The sequence below is a fragment of the Medicago sativa genome, chromosome 4 (assembly GCF_051527215.1).
Source record: "Medicago sativa cultivar Bolivia chromosome 4, Bolivia_mono, whole genome shotgun sequence".
In the NCBI taxonomy this organism is placed as follows: Eukaryota; Viridiplantae; Streptophyta; class Magnoliopsida; order Fabales; family Fabaceae; genus Medicago; species Medicago sativa.
This window is the reverse complement of record NC_140752.1, coordinates 15,844,727-15,870,754: the sequence shown is the minus strand read 5'-3', so window position 1 is coordinate 15,870,754 and position 26,028 is coordinate 15,844,727. Positions and strand designations below refer to the sequence as shown.

At 31.3% G+C, this 26,028-nt stretch overlaps 3 protein-coding genes across 4 annotated transcripts; 1 reads left to right on the top strand and 2 right to left on the bottom strand.

Moving 5' to 3' along the window:
• Positions 1-9,235: 9,235 nt before the first annotated feature.
• LOC146926711 (uncharacterized) lies at positions 9,236-9,884 on the bottom strand. 2 transcript variants are annotated; one of them, XR_015005474.1, is made up of 2 exons: positions 9,630-9,835; positions 9,236-9,523 (listed from the first exon to the last, which is right to left on the bottom strand). XR_015005474.1 is itself a non-coding variant. In XM_085700216.1 (2 exons), the coding sequence occupies exons 1-2, from the start codon at positions 9,742-9,744 to the stop codon at positions 9,387-9,389; spliced, it is 246 nt and encodes an 81-aa protein (XP_085556342.1). In that variant the 5' UTR covers positions 9,745-9,884; the 3' UTR covers positions 9,249-9,386. The 2 variants fall into 2 exon arrangements, 1 of the variants encoding a protein (XP_085556342.1); XM_085700216.1 differs by having other exon boundaries at positions 9,249-9,517; positions 9,630-9,884.
• Positions 9,885-13,380: 3,496 nt separating this feature from the next.
• LOC146926710 (elongation factor 1-delta 2-like) lies at positions 13,381-17,478 on the top strand. Its single transcript, XM_085700215.1, has 7 exons — positions 13,381-13,433; positions 13,839-13,939; positions 14,028-14,144; positions 14,305-14,513; positions 14,605-14,718; positions 17,016-17,177; positions 17,270-17,478. Coding segments are annotated over exons 2-7 (690 nt in total). The 5' UTR covers positions 13,381-13,433; positions 13,839-13,853; the 3' UTR covers positions 17,272-17,478.
• Positions 17,479-20,322: 2,844 nt separating this feature from the next.
• Positions 20,323-21,204, bottom strand: LOC146926709 (uncharacterized). The gene has a single exon (XM_085708103.1). It carries the CDS (start codon positions 21,157-21,159, stop codon positions 20,707-20,709), a length of 453 nt encoding a protein of 150 aa, XP_085564229.1. The 5' UTR covers positions 21,160-21,204; the 3' UTR covers positions 20,323-20,706.
• Positions 21,205-26,028: the final 4,824 nt, after the last annotated feature.

Sequence of the window (26,028 nt, the reverse complement as noted above, 5' to 3'; positions counted from 1 at the left end):
TAAAGTCATTTCAAATCTTATAAAATCTTATGATGTAAATCCTTTAATAGTCTTTTAAAATCTTAAAAGTCATTAAAATCTTTCAAAATCTTTTAAAATCCATAAGACTTTTTTATACAAAAATTGTCTTTTAAAATCATAATCCAATGAGAAATGCTAGGAACACTCTCTTTCTAACACTCTCTCTAACACTCACTCTTCTATTGGCTGAAACACATGTGGGTCTCACCACTTTATGTGGGATCCATTTCCAAAGTGTGATACCCACATGTGTTTCATCCAATAGGAGAGTGAATGTTAGAGAGAGTGTTAGAAAGAGAGTGTTCCTAGCATTTCTCTAATCCAATACATCCCCTAAGACTCTAATTTGGAACTTGGGATTATTGTCCCTTGTCCCTTGCTTTGTTGAAAATTCCCAATAATACTTATGCACACAATTGAACCTTTATTCTTATGACCTTAAAAAAAAAAAAAAAAAAAACTTGTCCTAAAAATCTCTTTCTATAAAATTGTTTAGTAACATGACCAACAACCGATCAATGAACGGAAGTGTGAACTGATCTTTCCTATAGGCTTTCTGTAATGCATACAAAATCTCCAAACGGACACATATAATTTTACATAAAAAATATATATATTTAATTAATCTTAAATTATTTATTAGATGAATTAATTAATTTTTTCTAGATTAAAGACCGATTAATATGAGGTTCAGTCCCACTATCCACTTACAGGAGTCATTTAAAGATAGAGCAAAACTAATTTATATTGACTGGTCCACTGGAATTGACATCGGAGGAAATTAATCTTAAATGATATATTATACTTTGAGTGGTAAATGACTCAACACTAATTTAAGCAAGTGATTATTAGCAAATAGAATGCTAACTTTTGTTTATAAAGAAAATCTATTTGAGAAAGGAGAATTTACCATATGTTCAATAGGATTCCTCCAGACCTGCTAAACCGCAGTTGATATACCTATAATATGAGTGGTACCAAAAAAATAACATTTTTCATGCTTTTCTTCTTTAGAGCAAAAGTACGTTAAGAAAGAATCGAAGTATATATGGCATGAGTCGGATGCATTAATAACACGAGGAAATATAATGGGAGTTTGGTAAACAAGCAATTCGACTATTAGTTTGGAAACGTGAAGTTCAAGTAGTAATAACTTCGTTCTTATAGTTTATGTTCTCACGTAATTCTTTAATCCACGTGCCTAATATTAATTTCTATAATTAAAATGAAGTTTAACAAGCTTTCTAACTTTTAACTTCGTGGCAAGAAAAGCTATAGTTCATTAATCAACACTTGAGAAGACAAAACTAGAGATTCTCATGCCAAATATATCTAAAACTAAGCACGTTTGAATGAACAAAAGAATGAAGAAAAGAAGACGTAATTAACCTGAAGATTCTGTTCACACATATAACGCATTTTTCAACCCACGTAATTTAGAAAGAATTTTTGTAGTAAAAAGAAAATTAGAAAGAAATAATTATATTACGTAGAAGACAATTTTTGTTTTAGGGGTAGACAATATATATTTGTACACCTGAAATATATAAATTTTATTATACAAGCATTTAAAAAAAAAAAACAAAATTACACTAACACGGGTTTTTTTAATCTATATATGTAGATTCTTTTAAAATTCTTCATAAGCATATATAGTTTTATTTAAATATCAAAGATTTTAAAGTGTGTATATAAAAAAAAAAGTGTGTATATTATTTGACTGTGTCTGTATTTTCAATTCTAATTAACAAACAAAAAGGATCGATAGAATAATTGAAAAAGATGGATGATAAGATGTTAATTTGTTTTTTTTTTAAGGAAGATGTTAATTTGTTAACAAAGGTAGAAAAAAAAACTGAAAAAGAAGGAAATAAGACAGAAAAGCGAGGTAAAATAAGAAAGGGGGTGTTAATTTGAAGAGGTAACCGGTTCACTAGTTCATTTGTTAACAAAAGTTTGTTTGGCCTAGCCTTTTTTCTTGTCTCAAAGAAATTTTAAAGATAATTAATATTAAAAGTAAAATTTTTAGAAATAAAGTAGAAGTTTTTTGGTGATATCAAATTAAATTTTAACTTAAGTTATTTTAAAACTAAAATTTGTTTGACAAAACATTTTTTCAAAGTTTGTCATATAATATATGTTTCAAACTGAACCTAGAAGGCCCAACCTAGCAAATCTTATAGTGAGATGACCAAGAAGGACTAGAAGAAGATTTGGAACACGGATGCCATCCCAAAACACAAAACACTTATTTGGCGTACTTTGAACAAAGTGTTGTCTACACCAGATGAGAACTTATGAGGAAAGGCATAATTCTGGACCCTTTGCACCGTAGATGCAAAGGTGAGGTTGAAATCATGAATCATACTTTCAAGGACTAACTGATGTTTTAAGAATTTGGTTTGGATCCCAGTTAGCGATTCGCTATGAGTGACCCTTAATCAGATTTTGAGGATTGGCTATTTTATACCATTTGTGACTCGAAGTAAGACATTGCTATTCACATTGCAGTGATACTCTATCAGATTTGGTTTGCGCGTGATCAGTGTATTTAAAATGGAATGGACATACTTGAAGAAGATACCATTAACAAAGCCATGCAAAGCATTTTGGAGTTCCACAAAGCTTAGAAAGTGGATTTGCAAGTCACAAAAACGTATGTAAACAAGAGTAAAGGTCAAAATTGAATAATAGTATATGGAGGAAACCATATCAAGAACGGATCAAAGCGAAATGTGATGCTAACTTGCAAGATGAAGGTTCCAGAGAATTAGGCGCTGTTATTAAATATTTTCAAGGTCAAGTGCTTATTGTGGCCACTTGGAAGATGGAAGGTTTTGCTTGTCCCCAAACGGCTGAAGCCTCCGTTTTACTCAAAACTACGAAATAAATGTTAGATCGTTGTTTCAAACTTTGTGTTCGAAAATGATTGTAAAACATTGGTTAGAAAATGTTAATTTAGTTAACTGTCCCATAAACTATATTGAAAATGTTAGGGAAAGGATTAGGGTTCTTAGCTAGAGCTTTAATAGATGTTAATGTAGTTTTGTTAGAAGGGGAGGTAATGGGGCAGACCATAAAATGGCTGAAATAGCTTTAGTAGAAGATTCATTCTTTTTCCATCCTGTTGATTTCCCCCCACGCATATTTGATTATAGAATCTGAACGGCATAAACACCCTATAAAATCCTTAAACACACGTTAAAATATTTTAAATTTTAAAATCCAAATAGGGCGTGTGAGAAACTTATAGCGTGGAAAAAATATTAGCCCTGGAAGAATCCAACCGGGTTTGAATGGAGGAGAGATTAGAGCCCAATATTTTTTTTTTAAAGAAAGCCCATTATATGTATTAATGACTAATTAGCAAAATATTTTGGCTATTACTTTTTCCACCCTTGTGGTTTTCTCGCGCGTCCTATTTTTTTTTTGAAATCACCCTTTGTTTAGATTATGTAATCCGAACCACATTTAAGGCACTTTCGGATTTTATGATCCGAAAACTCGAATTACCCAAATTTCAGAACAATATTGGCATATAGTATTATTAAGATTGAATAGTTGAAAATAAAATAAATGCAAGACAAAATTACACTAGTGATGTTTTATCTTATTTATTTGTAACACTTTGGTCTTTTATCTTTATTTTTTTTTTCTGTTTATGTCTTTTATCTCTCATAAAAGCACATATAAATCATTTTTCTCATTTTTTATTAAAAAATACATAATTTTATTTTTAAAAATATATTTTTATCTATACTATATATAAAGAAAACTACCCCTTTCAACACACTTTTGGGTTGGACTTTTCTTTCCAAAAATACCCTTAATTTTAAATACAAATAGCCAATTATAAAATAACACGTGGATTACTAATCCTTTTAAATACAAATAGCCAATTATAAAATAACACGTGGATTAGTAATCCATGTCACTAATCGTCCCCATTAACCCTCTTTTACCTCCGTTAACCAAATATCAAACTCACAAAAAACCAGCACAAAACAAAAACTCATGTTACTTTTTTACCAGCCGCTTTTATGTTGTACATCTGTGTTGTTCCCCTCAATACAACCGACAAAGATTGCCAAGTATTTTCATATCTCTTCCACAAAAAACAGTATTTTCATATTATTTTATTAATATAAGTTATTCTTCCTTAACCGTTGTTCAACTGTAACAAACGTAAACAAAAAATAACGGTAAAGATTGGACTTTAAATCCACTAAAAAAAATATTAGTAACAAACATGAGCTAAAAATAATGTTAAAGGTTGGACTTTAAATCCTCTAAAAAGATATTAGTAACAAACATGAGCAACAAATATTGTTAAAGATTGGACTTTAAAGCCTCTCAAAAAATATTAGTAACAAAAGTGAGCAAAAAATACTGTTAAAGATTAGACTATAAATCCTCTAAAAAAAAGATTAGTAACAAACGTGAGCAAAAAATAACGTTAAAGATTGGACTTTAAATCTTCTAAAAAATATTAGTAACAAACGTTGACCAAAAATAATGTTAAAGATTGGACTTTAAATACTCTAAAAAAAGATTAGTAACAAACGTGCGCAAAAAATATTGTTAAAGATTGGACTTTAAAGCCTCTAAAAAAATATTGTAACAAACGTGAGCAAAAAATAATGGTAAAGATTGGACTTTAAATCCACTAAAAAAAATCTTAGTAACAAACGTGAGCTAAAAATAATGTTAAATATTGGACTTTAAATCCTCTAAAAAAAATCTTAGTAACAAACGTGAGCTAAAAATAATGTTAAATATTGGACTTTAAATCCTCTAAAAAAAAAAGATTAGTAACAAACGTGAGCAAAAAATATTGTTAAAGATTGGACTTTAAAGCCTCTAAGAAAATATTAGTAACAAACGTGAGCAAAAAATATTGTTAAAGATTAGACTATAAATCTTCTAAAAAAAAGATTAGTGACAAAAACATGAGCAAGAAATAATTTTAAAGATTTGACTTTAAATCCTCTAAAAAATATATTAGTAACAAACGTGAGCAAAAAATAATGTTAAAGATTGGACTTTAAATCCTCTGAAAAAAAAATTAGTAATAAACATGAGCAAAATATAATGTTAAAGATTGAACTTTGAATCCTCTAAAAAAATATTAGTAACAAACTTGAGCAAAAAATAATGTTAAAGATTGGAATTTAATTATCAATCAGTTTCCAGGAGAAGAACATACTTTGTTGTCATTTGACGAGGTTGAAGGGCATACTCATAACTTATATCAACATGTATTCTTAAACTCAATTCCTCAAGAAAGTATACAACCACATATTTTAAAGGTAAAAAAGAAGGTGCACCTTTGATGTTGTTACGAAACATAGACCCTAGATATGGGTTGTGTAATGGGACACAATTGTTCTGTCGTGGTTTATTTAAGAATATGTTGGATGCGAAAATCCTAACAGGAAGCAATGTTGGAAAAAAAAAAGCATTCTTGCCCATAATTAAATTAAAAACAAATGTGAGTTCATAACTTCCCTTTGTGCTTAGTAGAAAACAGTTTCCCGCTATACTAAGTTTTGCTATCACCATAAATAAGTCACAATAGCAGACCATTCCCAATGTCGGAATCTATCTTCCACGACATGTTTTCAGCCATGGTCAATTATATGTAGCTTTATCAAGAGGAGTTTCTCAAAATTCAACAAAAGTTATCATTAAAGAAGGGAAAATAGAAGGAGAAGATGGAGACTTTACGAAAAAAATGTAGTTTTTAAAGATATTCTTTTATCGCAATCATATCAATGTTTCTTTTACATAACATGTAATTTATACATTTATGTTATGATGTTACTAATTACTATTAGAATAAACAATAAAAGATCATTGTTTTATCTTTATTTTATATGCAGACAAACTAAAATATGTTGAGTTCATAAATAATTGTTATATGTCTTGACAATATTTTGTTTATAAATCAATATATCAATAATTTTCATTAATATTTAAAAGTTTAAAAATTTAAATCAAAATTATACAAACAAACATAATAAAATAATCACATGCGTTAGCGCAGTATAAAGAGCGGACAGACGGGCACGATAGTGCCCGTCTTTCCGCTAGTTAAAAATAAAAAAAATCCAGAATCTTCGTTTTCCTTTAAATCTTCATCATTTTCCTTGAATCATAAAAATTTCTACACAAATATATCTCCAAATATCATGAATTTATGTTATGTCCACCTCAACTTCTAAACACAAAAGTCAAAACCCCAAATTATCAATAGTTAAAAAGTTTACATTATTTAACATTAAGATATAGGGCTTCCTTTATTGGAGGAAGAGGCTTCAGCCGCACTAGCAGCAGCAGCTCTCTCTTCATTAGCAACTGAAATTGCATTAGAAAGCCTGCAATACATTTCTTTCATCTCTCTGATGTCCATCCTAGAACATGAACATCCCATCCATGAAGTCTTGAATCAGCACAATCGATTTGAACATTAAGAAGATTTATGGAATTATTTGTTGTTGTTATTAATTTAATTATTGAGGATTTAGGGTTTTGCTTTTTTTAGGTTTAAAAGAAGATTTGAGGTGATCATAACATAAATTCATGATATATAGAGATATATTTGTGTAGAAATTTTTATGATTCAAGGAAAATGATCAAGATTCAAAGGAAAATGATGAAGATTCTGGATTTTTTTTTTATTTTTAATAAAAATATATTTTTAAAAATAAAATTATGTATTTTTTTAATAAAAAATGAGAAAAAAGATTTATGTGTGCTTTTATGAGAGATATAGGACCAAAGTGTTACAAATAAATAAGATAAAAGACCCCTAGTGTAATTTTGTCTGAATGTAAATATATACATAAAAGTAAAGAGACAAACAAGATACAAATTCTCATTTTATTAATATATATATATATATATATATATATATATATATATATATATATATATGTATGTATGTATGTATGTATGTATGTATGTATGTATGTATGTATGTATGTATGTATGTGTATATGTGTGTACACACACACACACATAGAGAGAGAGAGAGAGAGAGACTTTATAATCTCATAGTACATTTACAATAAAATTGGAGCTTATTACATAACATTGTTAAAGGCCTAATGGTAATTTATTAAACACCTAATGTGAAACCTATGGTGGAAGAAAATTTAGAGAGATGGAGGGGAAAGGAGAAGAATATAGAGGGGGGAGGAGGTTAGGGTAAGGCTTGTTTCCTGTCTAGGGCAAATGAGACATTAATCACCAACCTTACACCCAGTCATATCAATATTACAGCCAGGCAAATAGTTCAAGTTTGCAGAGTAACACCATCACTTTTGACCGTTCATACCATGGTTGTCAAACTCATGAGTCTATATGAGTTTACGAGTCTAGAAGGTAAAAACGAGTAAACTCGCACATAGAATCATTTTTGTGGTGGACTTGGTAAACTCAGGTAGACTCGTATAGACTTGCGAGTCTAGGACGAGTTTACCGAGTCCATGAAATTTTTTTAAAAAGCAATTTTTTTTGTTGAAAAAAGCCCAAAATACAACCCAAATTCCAAATCAAATAAAAAATGTGAATAGAATAAACCTAGAACCTTATAACCTTGGAAACAAAAGGTTACTTTCTCTCACACTCGTTTTAGATACGAAAAGCCACTCTCTCTCAACGATGACGTCTGATATCACCTCCAAAGCCAGCGAACACTTCACCTTCGATATTCTCTCAGGTTTGTATTTCGTAAATCACTTACTTGTTCTTTGTTTTCATCAACGACGTTCATTTGCTTCCTTTCATGTAATTGTTTGCCTTGTTCAATGTGTTTCATTCGGGGCAGAATTTGATGATGATGATGATGATGATGATGCTGGCGATGATGGTCGAGATGCTGTGAAGATGATGGTGACCATGATGATGACGATGGTGGTGGTGATTTTGATGATATGCAAGATTTCATTGGAGCTTTAGATGTTTGAAGACATTATCGTATATGTTTTATGTTTTTTTCTTTATGTAGTAGCCAATTGGGAAGGAACTATGACCTTATTTACTTACTTTTGCAAATTTACTAACTTTATTATAAAGATTTTTTTGTTAACAAGATGGTTATGTAGTTTGAATTTTAATGTTAATTGGTATTATATATATATATATATATATATATATATATATATATATTTGTCATTTATGTGTCATATATAGGTTTTTTAATGTCATTTTTAATTTTCCATAAACTCGTACGAGTTTATGAGTCGAGTCTACGAATCGAGTCTACGGACCCTCATGAGTCTGACAACCTTGGTTCATACAATCCTTAAAATATCACAATAACCTCTTTGTATGAAAGGCCAATTGTGGAAGCGCATTGTAGAAGAAAAGAGAAGGAGAGAATGTGAGATGATGGAATGAAAAATTGTGAAGGATAGATAAGTATTTATAAAGAAAATTTGTGAAGAAAGAGTACATAGAGTGTAAAGATTCATAAATGAAGGTAAAAAAAATGTGAGATGATTGGTCTGTCTAGTCAAACAACGTGTCTAATAAGTTACTCTTGCTGGACAAGTAATCGTACAAACTCTAAGCTAGTTTAGATTATATAATCAAAACACATCCCAAAAAAAATGGATTATATAATTCGAAAAGGTTCAAGCCGGAATTAAAATTCGAACTTTATAGCGCGAAGAAGAATTCAGAGTATAAAATTTGAACCTATTCAGTACAAGACTTTTTTCGTGGTCCACATTACACCAACAATTTCTGTAATCTACGACACACAAAAACTTCTATAAATTAGTGTTCTTGTTTTCATATATGATGTAAATCACACCAAATGATCATAGACACTCCAATCATTGATCTGACAACAAACTAATTGGCAGTCACTATCGTATTATATCATAGGGTCATGTTAACCAGTGCCCCCGGGCACTGGTTAAGGAAGCCAAAAGTGGAAACTTTAAATCAAAAAAGACACTTTTTATACTTTTAATGCAATGACCGCACAACTTTCAATGCAAAATACTACTATATTTGACCCTTAACCAGTGCCCCCAGGGCACTGGTACTGGTTAACATTTCCCTATATCATATTCTAATTGAGATCTTTATTCTACCATTACTCTATGCATTAAACATGCTCTTAGTCTTAAATAGGGAAGTACCCTACTCTTGACTTCTCTCACCAAGGTGCGCCCAAAATTTACCATAAAAATTCACAGAATAAGCAATTTCAGTCATCTAATTAAGTTTCATACCATTTCTCAAAATTCATGTACATCTCAAATAAGTCATAAAAAAAAAATGCTACAAGAGATTAACTTTGTCTATAATTAGTCATAAAAATTGCTACATGAGATTCAATTTGTCTATAACTAGTGTGTTTTCCAAGGCAAACACTGTATGTTAGAGCAAGAATCTGTCCATGTTTCTTTACAGGCACCTTCGATCCCATCATCACAACACTTGCAAACAACCCCAAGCGTCGCAAACATCTTAGAGTACCCTGCAACTGCATCACATACAACAATCAACAACGATATATATACTATATAGTATAATATCAAAAGGTACAAGAAAGAAATATCTAGTATAATAAAGAAATTAATGCTACAAACCTTGATGAGATATTAAGGAAAGAACTCTTCCTTCTATAACTAAAGGCTTCTCCCCAATTGAAATAATCAAAACTATTAACACAACTAGCATGGGATGAACTCTATTGAAAACCATATTATATCTAGGTTATTTTGTGGCAAGCTACGGAAACACGAGTGGTATAGCAGTGAAGGAAGTATTGAGTAATATATAGTTGGAAAATTACAAGGTTCCCTAGTGATATATAATGTTGAAATTGTACATAAATTTCCTGAAATGAGAAAAACTAACAAGGGAGAAAGGGACATGTTTGGTTTTGTGACATTTCTAATTAATTAATTAATGTATTTTCTAGAAGAAATGAGGTGGTTAGTAATATTATATGGTCATGGTGGTTTGTTTTTTTCCCATTTGGAATATGCGGTAGCTTGAGATGATGGTTTGTGTCTTGTCTTGTGTGGGCTTCTGGAAGAGAGGCAGATATGTTGCCACACGTTTCCTACTCCATTACGTCTCCATTGGTATGACTTTGAGTTGTTTTTGTCTAGAAAGTGGAGGTCCCTTTTTAAAAATAAAAAATAAAAAATCGGTTATCTTCAAATATAAATGTGAAAGATTAATTTTTTGAGCTTTATGTGATTCAATTGAAGAGTAAATTTTTCTTTAAGAATTTTAACATTGCTGCGTCTCTAAGATTGGAAGCGACTTGGAACCTTAGTTAAAGTAGAAGAGGCTCGTAACATCTCATTTAAGCTCCCTTGCATGGAAGATTTTTCTTTAAAGAAAATTATTTTAATGATTATTTAACTTTTAGATTTCTTGTTTGTTTTTTATGTTAATTTTTAAGTTGGTAGTTTGATGAAATTTTAAGCCAATAATATAAAAATAACATAATATTTGCAGATTAAAAGATAGATCAAGATTTTGGGAGAATTTGAGTTTGATTTCTAGTAGAAACAATTCTTGAACATACTTTATTCATCTTTAGGATGAACCAGAGATTTATAGGATCCATCTTCTCCTAAAAATCGAAGGGTTGACACAAAGAAAAGATCAAAACATATATACCTTCTTAATATGATCCACAATAATCGATGACAAAATGATTAATTATGATCGGTAGTGTTTCATAGGAAGGCGTCTAGATTTTAGGGTTTAGACTTTTAGGGTATGTTAACTGTCTAATAAAACGATAACTCAATGGAATAGACAATTGACTCGTCATAATATACAATATCCAGAGGAAAGTGTGAAAAGAATCATGAGTTTGGTTCGAAGTTTGCACATTATAAACTTTCAATTTCACCAAAAAAAATTGACAATAATAACCTTAGTATCATTTCCTTTTGGAGTAACTCATCCACGTTGTCTATGTCATTGCTAGCTTGCATAAACCATTTTTTGAACTAATTCGACAGTTTATTTTGTTTGCTTCTCGGCATCATCAATGTGCTCTTGAACGTTATTGCTTGTTTCAACAAATCTATCTTTTTGGCTTTGGAGGTCTTTAACTAGATTGTTGGATATGAGATTGATTAAATTAAATGAGTTAGACTCCTACCTACTGTAAAGAAATAATCTAAGCTGAAGTAGGATTATCTCAAGAGGCTATAGAGCACGATTGTTTAAAAGAAACACAGAGAGATTTTTTATGAAAGTTTTTTTTTTTTAAATGAGATAAAACTCCAAATAACTATTAATAAGAAAGAAAATATTATCTACACCACCAAAAAGAAAAAAGAAAATATTATCTTGTCAAAAAAGAAAAGGAAAGAAAATAATACGTAATAGAAAACTAATTGAAAAAATGTGATGCGAAAAAATATTATAATTGCCTTCGTAATTTATCAAGCAAAGGAGCATGAAATTGTTTGCCTGCAATTTTGACAGACTTATTTAATGCAATCAACATTGGTTGACTTTTATCTTTTCTGGAATCAAAGTCTTTTCTCTTCAACATGAGGATTTTGACGAGATTTGGACTTAGCACGTGAAAGGGACTAAAGGTCCTGAAGTTCGACAAGATGTAAGACAAGAACGCAAGTTCGTCGAAGTCAAGCAGTTATTGTTAAGGTGGGAAGATTTTGAATCCAAAGAGGAGTGGTTTCCTCAACAAAGACGTGGGAGCGAGCAGTTCCTTAATGGAAGAAGTGTTGATCGTGGAGTTAGACTTTTTCGAGTTATTTTACTATGTATAAATAGTAGTTTTCCATAGGGAAAATAGGTCGCAAATCACTTATAGAAATTCTAAAACACTCGAAGTACCGGCGCGAGTGAAAAGATTTATACATGATGTATGTAAGCTGATTTGTCGAACCACATTTATTTTAATGCAATGCAATTTACCTTTTCTTTAATTATCTGCTTTTTAAACTTTTTAGTATTTTATTTGCATCTAATGTGTTTCCTTTTATTCTATCCTTTTTATGTCGAAAGACGCCATACAAATTCGTCTTGTTCATGAAGCAACTTATGAATATGATGAACGTTCACTCTTTTTCTGAAAAAACTTTGCGCAACATGTCCTATGATTTCTGGTTTGATCTTGCTTGTAATAATCAAAATCAGCCCTTCTTATTTACCAAAAACACCGATGAAAAGAAAATAATATTTTTATGGAAAATTTAGATTTATCCATCAATGCAAGGTGAGTAGAGTTACCTAATGAATTGGCACCAATCAATTTTTTTCACTATTTATGTTATTTGTTATATGTATGACATAAGCAGTGGAAAACAACTGCATTATATATTTAGAGGCCGAAGTTATGCCACATCATCGTTTTTGTAATGTTTTGTTAATATAAGGACTAAATTGAAAACGTTTACAAATTTAAAGAACTTATGTGTGACCAAAATAACTTAAAAGATCAATCAGTTACAAACCTCAAACTTAAAAGGACTTATGTGTAACCAAAATAACTTAAAGGACTAATATGTTACAAACGTCAAACTTAAAGGATCATTGGTGTAATTTAGCGTAATTTATCAAACACTTCAATTAGTTTATTAGCTATCAGACATTGGTCACTAACCAAAAGATATGGTTATGAGCTGTTATCGTTGTCAACTATAAACTAACTTTCTTAAAGATCGAATAAGTTTCAGTAGTGAAAGGATCATCAAACCCGTTTATCTATACTATATATATAGAAAATAACCCATTTCAGCTATTTTGGACTGATTTTTTTCTTTCCGAAAAATGGCATCAATTTTGAATTTAAATAACACATGTAACAAATAAATATGAATAAATTTAGATATTAAAAAAATGTAACAAACACGATATGAATATATATATATATATATATATATATATGTGTCTGATTTTTTTCCTTTATCATTTAAAAAGTGTAACAAAGTAAATAAATATATTTATACTTACTTTTTCATTATCCCAACTACACCCTTAAACAACTTTTTCTATAATAAAGATCATTGTTGGTGTCATTAAAAAAAAAGAATTTATATTATGTTTTGTTGTTCATTGAAATAAATAATCATGAAAGCAACAAATATTTATATATATTTTTTAATACAAATCAAAATTTCATAAAAACAACACCTTTAGTAATTATAAAAAAATTAGCGCAATAAAAAGAACGGAAAAACAGACGAGCGAGTGTTGTCTTTTTCTGTGAATAAAGAAAAACATGGGCCAAGTAATTAACATGTCTGATCCAATTGGGCCACCAAAAACCCAGTTTCAAAACCGGGTTAGGGTTCACTTCTCAACCCATATAATCAAAACCCTTCTCATCAATTCACTCTCACTGTCGTTACATCTCGTTGCTCTTGCCTTCAATCTCGCCTCTCTCAACACAGGTAAACCTTCTTCCTCAATCCAAATTCTCTAAACCGAGTAGTCAATTTAGAACATAAATCAGTAATTTACCTTCCTGAATTTGCGTTTATGTTTATAATAATTGATTTCAATGTAAAAAATTGAATTTTTTGGTGATTTATTTTGTTGGGTTTTTCATTATTTATTTTTAGCAATTGATTTCAATTGAAAAGATTGAATTTCTTGTTATTCATGTTAATGGGTTGTTGCTATTGTAGTCATTGTTATAGTTTATTTTCCTGAATTGAGTGTATTTTTTATTGGAGTTTTTTCATTATTTGTTTTTGTTAATTGACTTTAATTAACAAAACTGAATTTCGTAGTGATTAATGTTGTTGGGTTGTTGATAATTGTAATCATTTGTTATTGTTATGAATGTTTTGTAGAACTAGAAGAAAAAAATGGCAGTCACATTCTATAACCTTAAGGCTGAATCTGGCTTGAAGAAGCTTGATGAGTACCTTCTCACACGCAGTTACATCACTGGGTAGGTTATGTTTTTTGGTTCTTCATAGGTTGTTTATTTGTTTGATATTTTGTTTCTTATGAATTGTGTTTTTATTTGATTTGTTTAGGTACCAAGCTTCAAAGGATGACATTACTGTCTATTCAGCTTTGCCATCAGTTCCATCATATGAATATGGGAATGTTGCTAGGTGGTACAAGCACATTGATGCTTTGTTGAGAATTTCGTAAGTTCCCATTCCGATCTTTGTCAATTATACATAAATATTGTAAATTAATTAGAAATTATAATAAAGATTTTGTTTGCGGTATTTAATAATTCAAATGAATTGTATTCGGCAAGCATTATTTGTGTAGTTTTTTCAAATTTTAATTTTGTGTCTGTAGTGGTGTTTCTGGTGAGGGATCTGGTGTCACCGTGGAATCTTCTCTTGTGGCTGAAGATGTTGTTGCCACTCCTCCAGTTTCTGACACAAAGGCAGCTGAGGATGATGATGACGACGATGTTGATTTGTTTGGTGAAGAGACTGAGGAAGAGAAGAAGGCAGCTGAGGAACGGGCAGCAGCCGTGAAGGCATCCGGCAAAAAGAAAGAAAGTAAGTTTTTGTCGTATCATGTACTCATAATTTGTTGAAATCTGGTTGGACATCAATTTATGGTGTTTGTTTTCTGCTGATTCCATTCTAGGTGGAAAATCATCTGTACTGTTGGATGTGAAGCCATGGGATGATGAAACCGACATGAAGAAGCTCGAAGAAGCAGTGAGATCTGTTCAGTTGGAAGGGTTGTTCTGGGGTGCATGTATGTTATTTTTCTCTTTACCGTTCTTATCTTTTCGTCTATTTATATTTGCACATTTCAAATTGTTGATTGCTTCTATTCTGATTGTATAATATATGATATGATTCTGAATGACAAGTTTCAGTTTTGTTGTTGTATACTATTCTTCAAGGGCATGTCTGGTGCACAAATAAGATTTTGGTGTATGATGCACAAGTTTGTTTTCCCCTATTGGGTCAATCTCAAGTCCCATCATATCTCACTTGATCCAATAGTCTAATTTTTTATCCAAAATCGTGAAAACAAACTTTATCTGATTAGTGACAACTAACGTAACCTCCCTCTTTGTGTTTCTTTCTTCTCTTTGCTCACAAATCCTCCAACAACCATGATAAACTCTTCTCCCTATTCACACACAAATCTCTCATATATTCCCAACCTCATCCTCCTTTTTTTATTATTTAGATTAGATTTAGTTAGATCGCAAATTTATTTGTAAATTAACTTTTTTTTTTTTTGGGTTAGAATTTTACCTTTTTTATCCTTTTTTTTTGTAATAGCAAGTACATGAGCCGGGTCATAGTAGAATCCAGAGTGTTCAAGACCCGGCCCATTCTCTGAGACAGATCAAAAAAACCCTAGTCATTTAAAATCAGCGGTACATCGATACAAATCAAAACCTCATACTCTCTCTCATCTCTTTCGTCCATAACTGATCCAATCAAAACCCTAATCCTCTCTCTCATCTCTTTCGTCCGAAATCGCTAACTTCAAAAGGAGTCTGGGAAACTTGCACAATTTCAATAAGGAGCTTGCTTCTGCCTATAAGGCAACCAAAAAAGAAATAGGATCTGCTCTCACAATTTACACCAATGCTAAGCGTGCTGTGAGACATGCAAAGGATGCTGGCATTGATGCACAAGGATTTGGGGATTTGCAGCATCAGATGCAGTTGGGTATGCAACGGTCGTTCCATGCCAACTGCATCTGGTGTTGCAAATCCCCAAATCCTTATGCATCAATGCCAGCATCCTTTGCATGTCTCACAGAACGCTTAGCATTGGTGTAAATTGTGAGAGCAGATCCTATTTCTTTTCTGGCTGCCTTATAGGAAGAAGCAAGCTCCTTATTGAAATTGTGCAAGTTTCCCAAACTCCTTTTGAAGTTAACCATTTCGGACGAAAGAGATGAGAGAGAGGATTAGGGTTTCAATTGGATCAGTTATGGACGAAAGAGATGAGATAGGGTATGAGGTTTTGATTTGTATCGATGTACCGCTGATTTTAAATGACTAGGTTTTTTTTTTTGATCTGTCACAAAGAATGGGCCGGGTCTTGAACACTCCGGATTCTACTATGACCCGGCCCATGTACTTGCTATTACAAAAAAAAATAGGTAAAATTCTAACCCAAAAAAATTGGTATCATCCTAAAAAAAATGTTAATTTACATATAAATTTGCGATCTAATCTAAATAATAAATAAAGGAGGAAATTCCCCATAAAAAAATTGGAACTTAAAAAAAAAACAAATTTTTAACAAGAAAAAAGACAGCGTAAAATTGTTGTAGAAGAGAGAAATCAATAGATCTTGTCTATCTAAATAATAAAAAAAAAACAATTTTTTTAAAAGATCAACCAAAACGACCACGTAAAAATGTTGTAAAAGGGAGAAACAAACAGATCTGTGCCAACTAAATGGAATTTATAAAAAAACACAATTTTTTAAAAAATCAAGCAAAACGACCATATAAAATTGTAGCAAAAGGGAGAAATTTCTTTGATTTCCATTGAAAAACTCGGATCTAGTTTCAACAACAAAAAAAACACAACTTAGTTAAAAATCAAATAAGAATAAAAACAGAGTTGAAAATAAAGGAGAAACAAGGATAGATCCAAATCAGGAGAGTGTGTCTCTCCATAATGGTTGTTTTCCGATAGGTTGTGGTGTTGTTTGATTTGTGACATGAGGTTGGGAATATATGAGAGATCTGTGTGTGAATAGGGAGAAGAGTTTATCATGGTTGTTGGAGGATTTGTTGTTGGATTTGTGAGCAAAGAGAAGAAAGAAACACAGAGAGGGAGGGCACATGTCGTGTTACGTTACATATCCGCGCCACAACACTCGTCTCACTTGTGCACCATAAAATTACTGTTTTTCAATTGTAAAAGAGTAACTATTTTCAAATGCGTAAATATATACCTTAGTCTTCGTATTGCAGAGATGTTGTAGTCATTTTACTATTAATTTTCTTTGTTTGTTTTATTTATCTATACTAGCTATCTCTGTGATTCTGATATTAGTTTATCACTGTCACAGCCAAACTTGTCCCTGTTGGGTACGGTATCAAGAAACTTCAAATTATGCTTACTATTGTGGATGATCTTGTTTCCGTCGACAATATGGTTGAGGATTATCTTACTGTTGAGCCCATCAACGAGTATGTCCAGAGTTGTGACATTGTGGCTTTCAACAAAATCTGTAAGTAATTTTCAGATGTTATTGGTTTGTTGGTTTTATATTCTTTCTCATAAGCTGTATATCTTAATGCTATATCAAATTCTTTGGTGCAGAATTTGCAATTCGTATGGCATGGAGATCATTGTAGTGGGCAGAAATTGCAATTATTAGAAATGACAATCAAGGGATTATCCTGAGATGAGATTTTTGTTTTTTGGAACCTGCTTGTTGTTGTTGTCATTTGACGATATTTTGTCTTTGTGATTTCATCTCCATTATCTGGAGTGTTATAATTATTTAAGGTGTTATGGTTTTTAAACTATGATCCTTGGTTTGCACACTCTTTGGATCATTTGACATCAAAATTTCATGGGGTATCGTCTAACAGACCCTGGCAATGCAAACTTTGCCAGAATATTTTAAACTGTCTGGTCTATAGGTTTAAGAGAAAAGTTAAATGTATCTAGCATCTTGCGCCTGTATCGATTAGCTTATTTGAACTAATCCACGGGCACAGGTTTTGTGATTTTGATTGGGTGAACTTATCAAAACAGCTTGTGACATTGATCATAAGCTGTTTTCAACTTAGGGGTCCGTTTGGTTCGAGAATTAGGAGGGGAGGGGAGGGGAGGGGAGGGGAGGGGAGGAATTTTAACGGAGGGGAGGGGAGGGGAGATATTTTAATTAAAAGTGTGTTTGGTTCACAAGGGGAGGGGAGGGATTTTAAAATTATTTTACTGTTTTACCCTTAAAATTAATTAAATAAAGATAATAAAGTAACGAAACAATAACGATGTAATCGATAACAACATGATGTAGACGATTGAATAATGGATTAGTAATATGGTTGTTACAAGGAGTAATGAAAGTTGTTACAAGGAAAAATTGTTAATAATATAGAATACATGTTGTTACAACAAAATATTGTTAATAATATGGAATAAAAGTTGTTACAAGATACCCTAATAATAGTAAAAGTTGTTTCAAGGATAATATAACATAATAATAATAAATGTTGTTACGAGGATAATATTGAGATTTTAAATTAATATAATGATAATTTTGACAGTGCAATAAAATTTGCTCATCTCCCCCTCCCCTCCCCTTCTAAAAATTGAACCAAACACGTCAAATTAAAAATCTCCCCTCCCCTCCCCTCCCCTTCACTCCAAAACTCTCGAACCAAACGGACCCTTATTTTCTTAGGTTCCCCAAGATAAAATAGTTTATAACTTCTACAAAACATTTTAACTATATGCTTTGTCGCAGATACAGCTTACTCCAAACTAGTATTATAAAGCATTTGTGTTGTAACTTGTAAATAAGTTGTTTTTCCAAACTATTTAGCCAAATAGCACACAAGTTCAAATTTGTATCATCATACATTTAAAATGAGGCTGACATTCAAAATGTTTAAACTGAATGTATGTTTAAAATCACGGAAGATTGTGTTTTAGGGTGGCACCAAAGTTTTGTTACACACTTTTGCAAAAAGAAATATATTTCACGGGCATGAAATATCTATTCTACATCTTGAGAGATGAAGTAGTAATGAAAGTAATATGAATATATGATAGACGTGATTTGTCAACGATGTGATTGGAGAGATATTGAAAGAAAATAAAATGTCGAATAAATGTATGAAAATTGTAGGTGTATACATATGGTTGTTTGTAAAATCATGAATGCTCATCGTCATATTGCTAAATTCTGTGCATTATCAAACAAGCACTAAGTTGAATACCAAGTGCACTTAGATTAGATGCGATGTTAAGAGATATCTTTTAGCTTAATCAGAGGTCATGCGTTCAAATCTCTTTCAGCTTAACCATAAGTCCTGGATTCGAATCATACTATAAGAATGCAACAATAATAAATCTCCCAAAGGAGAATTTTGTCACTCATTGCAATCCTACCCGACTTGAGGAATTAGTCCTTATTGTTGCGTACAATAACGATTCATAAAAAAAAAAATCGAGTTGAATACGAATCACCATGCAAGATGCGTGTATAGTCATCATTACATTAATTAAACTCGGATGCTAGTTTTATTTTACCACGCTTGGTAAGCTAATTTTTTTTTTTTTTAAAAAAAAAATGTATCTCTTAATATGATATATAGTGTTTGAAAACATCAAGCTTTGATCATTAACAGTAGATGGTGGCCCCATCCTGTTTTATTGTTTTATTGAATAAGTTTTATGTATGAGTTATTTTAGACTAGTTTTTAAACTATTTTTATAAACTATCATGATTTATTTTAACAAGTTTACAATTTATGGATATATGCAAGATTTTATAAACTATTTGAAACTGCGGTTGCAATTGTTCCTCACATTCCAAAGCACCACCATTCACAGTAATACCACAAAAGCTACAAATTGTAGCTTAACTATCATCGCACCACATGAATATGGTAATTCTCACTTCCAAATACAAACTTAAGCTATATTATTCCACAGGTCACGTGAGAGGGGTCATGTTATAATAGTCACTTGATTTGTTTTTCAAAAAAGATTTGAGTACATTCATACATCAATATAAGAGGTTGAAGGAAAGAAATAGAGAGTGATATGATAGGTGTGTGATGTGATACGAAAAGAGAGGTAGAGAGAAAATAAAATGTTGAATGAGTGAAGGGAAATTATGAGTGTCTATATATAAAAACTATTTTTTTTTTTTTATCTAAAACCTTTGTGTAGACCAGTGTTTTTTCACGAGTTTTCACTGTTATTACTAGACAATTTTACGGTACACTCGAAAATTCTAATATATCATTACACTCTGTCTTTAAATTAATAATTAAATGGATTATTTTTTTTGAAAGTTCTAGCATACCGACACACTTTTAAAAAGTGGATTATACATTTTACAACATTCAGATTTTAAAAAGTGGAGTAATATTTTTATATACATTGTTTTCTTAATCAATTTTCTTAATCAACGCTCCTTCTATTGAAGGGTGTGATGTTTAATTATAAAAAAAAAAGAAGCTAAAATGAGGGATGATTGTAAATGTGGAGGAACTTAAGAACTTGATTGACAAATTTTAGGTTGAATATATGCTATATTTTCCATTGAAAAAAATAGTATAAAATTTCAAAAGTTATTAATTTCTTGCATCTTATAAAAAAATAGAAAGCTCAATTTAAAGAGAAAAACAAGATTTAGATCCATAATCGCAAGCCCTTATTCTGGAGGGAGCTTTCTAACACTGGTTTGAATGTCTATAACTCAAAGATAGATTTCTTTACACAAGGTTTCTGTACATTACAAGAAAGTAAGGTGACATAGAGTATGATGCAATTGAAGTTTGATTCACAATGCATCAACTTTCAATATTCGTTGATATATTATAAAATAGGGCCACACTTAATATTTTATAATATATCAACGGCAATGAATAGGTGAGATCCATAGTGAACCAAAAATCATTTGGACCCTAATATACATACATATACATATACATATATATAATCATTTGGACTATATTGTACATATTATAAGAAAATAAGGTAAAAGAAAAGAAGAAGCAAAAGGCTTTAGAACCCTAAGTAGTAGTATCTAACTTATTGTGCTTTGAAGTGGCTCTAATATAACAATAAACAGCCACCAAAAATGTTGTGGCAAGTCCTCCAAGAATAACTCCTCCACCGGCCATAGACTTATCAAATGGATGATGATGATGATGATGGTTCACCAAATGAATATGACCTTGAGAATCCAAAATGGAGGTTTTTTGATGACTAAGAATACCTCCTTCTAAAGGGCTAGGACTTGGTGAGGTAATAATATGATTATGTTGGTGCTTACCAAATTTTCTTCCAATAGAGGATTCTTTTTCATTTGTTCTTTGGCTACTAAAGGGACTTTGAGAAGGAGCATTTGAAGATGGTGATGAAATAGATTGGACAGTAATTTGAGGTTTGTTTGTAGTTGTAGCCATGGCATGACATAGTATAATATTTGCTAATAAAAAGCACAAGAAAATAAGCTTAGCCATTTTTTTGGAGTTAAGGAATTTTGAGAAGATGTGTGCCTTTTTAAGCTTTGGAGGAAGATTGTTTTGAGTTTGGTTATGTAAGCTAGTTCATTATATATAGAGATCCTACAATCGTGTGGTTAGAATCTTTGGATGAAATTTCCTAATGTTTGATTCGGACGTATACTCATTTTTGTCACTATTATAAACAAAAAAACAACTTTTTAAATTCATTGAATAATTAATGTATCTGATCTATAATATATGTCAGATACATTATTTTCCAATAAATTTAAAAAGTTGGTTTTTGCTTATAATAGTAATCGGAGGGAGTATATTTTATTTTTATTTTTTATACTAAGTTGTCTTAGAGACAGGGGAAATTATGTTAGATGTGTAGGCATTATAATATGTAGAAATACAACTAAGAGAATCAAGGGAACAAGATGTTACTGATGTTTATATATAAATATGTAGAGTTGTGATACGATTGGATTCATTTATAAAAATTAGTGTCTAATTACTAGCTACAATTTTTTTTCAAAGGAAGATGTTTAGAAGTTGCTTAATTTTCAATGGATGGGTTATGATTAATTAAACCATTTGCACGTGAGGAAGACAGCCACATTCCAACATTGGTAGCATAGAAAATTCATTTCATGCATGCATGAATTCTGACAATTTTCTTTCTTTTCGTACTGTCAATAGAGATTAGATCCGGTTTTAAAGTTAGCAATTCAAAATGTAAGAGTCTTTTTAGAGTTATTTAGATCGAGTTATTTGAGTTTATTTATTGATATAAACACTTACGAGACTTTTTGCGATAGCTTTAGAAAACAATTTATAGCATGGCCATAAACTATTTTTAACTTATTTTTATATGCTCTCTAGAAAACTTACGAAAACAAAACTTATAATTTTTTATATGAAAATATTTTGATTTTTTTTTTTCTATAGAAATAACTTATGATGAATTTAAATACACATCAACCTATGGATCGAACCCCCAACCAAAAGTTTAAGTGATTCGAAATACTTAGCATACCATTAAATAAACCTAAACAAAAGGCAAAAAGATACTAATTTTGTAACTAAAAGTTAAAACAAAAGAGTACAAGCTTAAATATTTTGAATAATTGGTGATTTTTGAAATAGACATAGCCATGTAATATAAAATGTTTGCTGTGGCATAATAAATATATATAACTTTCCCTTTTATTTTGGAGAATGTAATTGCAAATGGTAGGCAGAGAAACATGAGTATCCCTGTTTAGATCATTGACAATAACATGTCATGTTTGTAGTTAAATTTGAAAGACAATAAAACACTTCTAGGAGTTAATAATCTTGCAGTACATGTTCATGCTATTTATGAGAGAAATCAGTTATTGTTTTAATATTCTTCACCTTTGAATTTAATTCTCCGGTGAATAAATTATACTTGGGGAAGAATAAGCATACATGCACAATGCAGTTGCTGCATTGCCTTATATGATGTCGCAAAATAAATTGTCTTATAAAAAAAAAAAAAAAAAAAAAAAACAAGCTATTAAAGATAAGGCGTATGGCACAAGTTACGGTTAAAAAACAAAAAAAGAATTAAAAGCCAAGTTTTATATTGAAAGGATAAAATTTAAACTTTTAAGATATTAAATGCATTATTTAAAAAAAAAAATTATGTTTAATTTTTAAACTTTTGTCTAAAAGATTTCCCTAAAGATAATTCTAATTCCATGTTTTTTTTTGAAGTATTTCTAATTCCATGTTGACAAACTTAGGATTGGTATTTATCAAAAGCTTCTTCATACTTATTTATTACAAAACAATACGATTTTAGAGGTGTCCTTGCATAATCTTATACCTTTGGTCCCCTATTTTGGTCTTACTTTTATGATTGTTTGATCTTATTATAGACCCGCTTAAATCTAGTTGTGATCATTATATTTTGGTAAAATTGCAATTTCGGTCTCTCTGTTTTTAATTGCGCAATTTCAGTTTCCCATTTTTGAAATTTTGACCAATCTATAATTTTGACCATCCAATTTAATTGTATGACAATAAATTATGTAATCTGACATGAAAACGAATGACCTAATTGCTGACAGCCTTAAAAAATGGATGTTAAATTGAGTTTGTGATCAAGTGTACAAAGTCAAAAAGAAGATTAATTGAGTGATACAAGAGGGTGTGAGTGGACAATTTATTGCAACATCATATATTCAACTCATTCTTACAAAATTGATGGTTAAAAGAGGACAAGAAGTCAAGAACCACTATTTATAAACTCTTTTCAACATGAGACTTAGGTTGAACAATCCAAAAGAATGACTAGCTAGCAACATACATGTAAAAAATGAGGTTGTGGTGGCTGCGGTCACTTCTAAAACTTTTATGTTGCATCCATAATTGTGACAGCTGACCAAGATTTAAAACAATAAAGATGATAGTTAAGCTTGATTGTATAATCATATTTCAATTTTTTTTTTAAATGGATTCTATAAAATTTAAAAGCCATAATATGTATTATTTGGACGGCCGAAAATAATTGTAGACCAAAACCTTGCACATAATTGAATATCACATCTTTGAACACAAAATTGAATATCACATATACAATACTGTCACTAATAATGTAAATGTAATCAATCCTTAAATTCAAATAGTTGTCTACCTAATGCCATCTGATTGTAGTCCATAATGCACACCTATATGCTAATTTATCAATGGAATAAAAGGCCTAGCTAATTTACTTATATATAAGATCATCCTAATATGATTTAGGAATATATGCATGTCTACAAATACACATCACAATTCATAACAATAGCTACATGCACATGATATCAATTGAACCAAGAGAGACCATTAATGATATTCTGGAATCTGTAGCCTTATAGTCTATATTATCAATTTGTGTCATGAAAACAAGAGACATAGTGTGGGGTTTCATTTTTTTTTTTTTGAACTAGAAGCTTCTGCCATACAATTAATGTTACATTATTTAACTAATTAACAAACATAACATCGATGATCATGAAATAACAAGTGTTTTTGCATACACCTCGGTACCTGGACGCCACCATATCTTACGTACACTCTCTTATCCTAAAATATAAAAAAATAGTTAATATAAGTTGATGTATTTGATGAAAATTTCAATCAAATACATTAACTTTTGTGGACCTATTTCTGCTTATATTGTAAGAAAGGAGGGATATTCCTTTGTTAGAGGGCTGTAGGTATCTGTAAATGATTGGTTTTTAATTAAATTTGATTAAATATAAATGTTAATAATTAAGAACCAAATGGTACAATTAGCCAGCTCATATATGAGTGAGGTCAAAGCAAGTGGAAAATTGCATATCAATTAAGTGTTAGATGTGGTAAGAATTTTACACTGTGATTTTAAAGAATGAAATTCAAATCTCATCGAAGACAAACGATTTTAAATTAGTGATTACTGTCATTTTCATTAATAATCATTTCTTTCTTCCCCAATTTTTTATTTAAGTTATTTGAATTTTGAAAGCTGTATAACGATTACCACATGTTGTCAGGTAGAGCAGCCAAGGTGTGGAGGTTCCTAGAAATTGGCTGATCCAAGATTGAAACTTTTATTTGTTGGGGATAGAATGGCAATATAATCAATTGATCTTAATTAGTCCATCCGATCCCAACCTATTTGTCATTCTAACAAAATTTGTTTGTGCTAAATTATACATCATTTTCTAATTTGGGAGCCGTTGGTGGAGAATCTTAGCAGTAAGTTGAACACGTGGGGTCATAAGTCTATATTAGCTTTGGAGGAAGGATTGTTCTCTTAAATTTGGCACTTAATACAATTCCTATCTTCTATTTGTCTTTCTTGAAGCTTCCGGTTCAAGTTTGGAGGAGGATTGTTCGAATCCGAAGAGAATTCTTATGGGGCGGAGTGGGAGGAGGTAAGAAAATTAGTTGGGTGAAATGGGAGACGGTTTGTCAAAGTAAAAGAAATGGGGGTTTGAGGGTTAAGGACATTTGTCTCATAAATGTTAGTCTTTTAGCCAAGTGGCGTTGGAGGTTGATTGATGGGGAATCGGCATTTTGGAAAAAGGTTTTGAAGGCGAAATATGGTGCTTATGTGGATAATTTGTTGGCGGGTGGTAATATGGGGCGCCTAGATTGGCTTCATATTGGTGGAAGGAGCTTCTCAAAGTGGGTGATTTTGGAGCCCCTAATTGGTTCAATTCGGAGGCATGTGTAAGGTAGGAAATGGTCTATCATCAAGCTTTTGGTGTGATACTTGGAGAGGGGAGAATTGCTTCCGGATCAAATATCCTAGGCTTTTCTCAATTTCAACCCAAAAGGAGGCGTTGGTGGGGCAGGTGTCGGACTTTGGTGTGGATTAGAATTTTACTTGGAGAAGGCACCTCTTTATGTGGGAAGAGGAGGTTCTTTTAAGCCTATTGGAGGATTTAGAAGGAGTGAGGTTGGTTAATCATGTTGATGAGTGGAGGTGGAAGTTAGAAGAGAGCGTTTTGTTTTCGGTGAAGTCGGCTTATAAGAAATTGGAGGGCTTGGTTTTTAGCGAGGTGAGTTGGAGAGATGAGGAGAAAAGAATCTTTAATAACTTGTGGAAATGCCCGACGCCTTCGAAGGTGGTGGCTTTCGTTTGGAAGGCTAACCTTAATCGTGTCCCAACCAAAGCTAATCTTGCTTTGAGAAATGTTCTAGGGTCGGAAGGCAACTCTTTGTGTGTGCTGTGTAATAGGATGGAGGAATCCGCCCCACACCTCTTTCTTCATTGTGAAGTGTCGAACGCGGTTTGACTTAAGTTAATGAGGCGGCTAGATCGGTTTTTTTATCTCTCCTCCAAACCTCTTCGTCCATTGGGAGTGTTGGGGGGAGGGG

Bases quoted from the DNA above. Each gene is read 5' to 3' on its own strand.
- LOC146926711 (XM_085700216.1), bottom strand. From the start codon at position 9,744: ATGGTTTTCAATAGAGTTCATCCCATGCTAGTTGTGTTAATAGTTTTG. The intron at 9,518-9,629 runs GTTTGTAGCATT...ATGCAGTTGCAG, and splicing joins TTCCTTAATATCTCATCAAG to GGTACTCTAAGATGTTTGCG.
- LOC146926710 (XM_085700215.1), top strand. From the start codon at position 13,854: ATGGCAGTCACATTCTATAACCTTAAGGCTGAATCTGGCTTGAAGAAG. The intron at 13,940-14,027 runs GTAGGTTATGTT...TGATTTGTTTAG, and splicing joins ACACGCAGTTACATCACTGG to GTACCAAGCTTCAAAGGATG. The intron at 14,719-17,015 runs GTATGTTATTTT...TCACTGTCACAG, and splicing joins AGGGTTGTTCTGGGGTGCAT to CCAAACTTGTCCCTGTTGGG.
- LOC146926709 (XM_085708103.1), bottom strand. From the start codon at position 21,159: ATGGCTAAGCTTATTTTCTTGTGCTTTTTATTAGCAAATATTATACTA.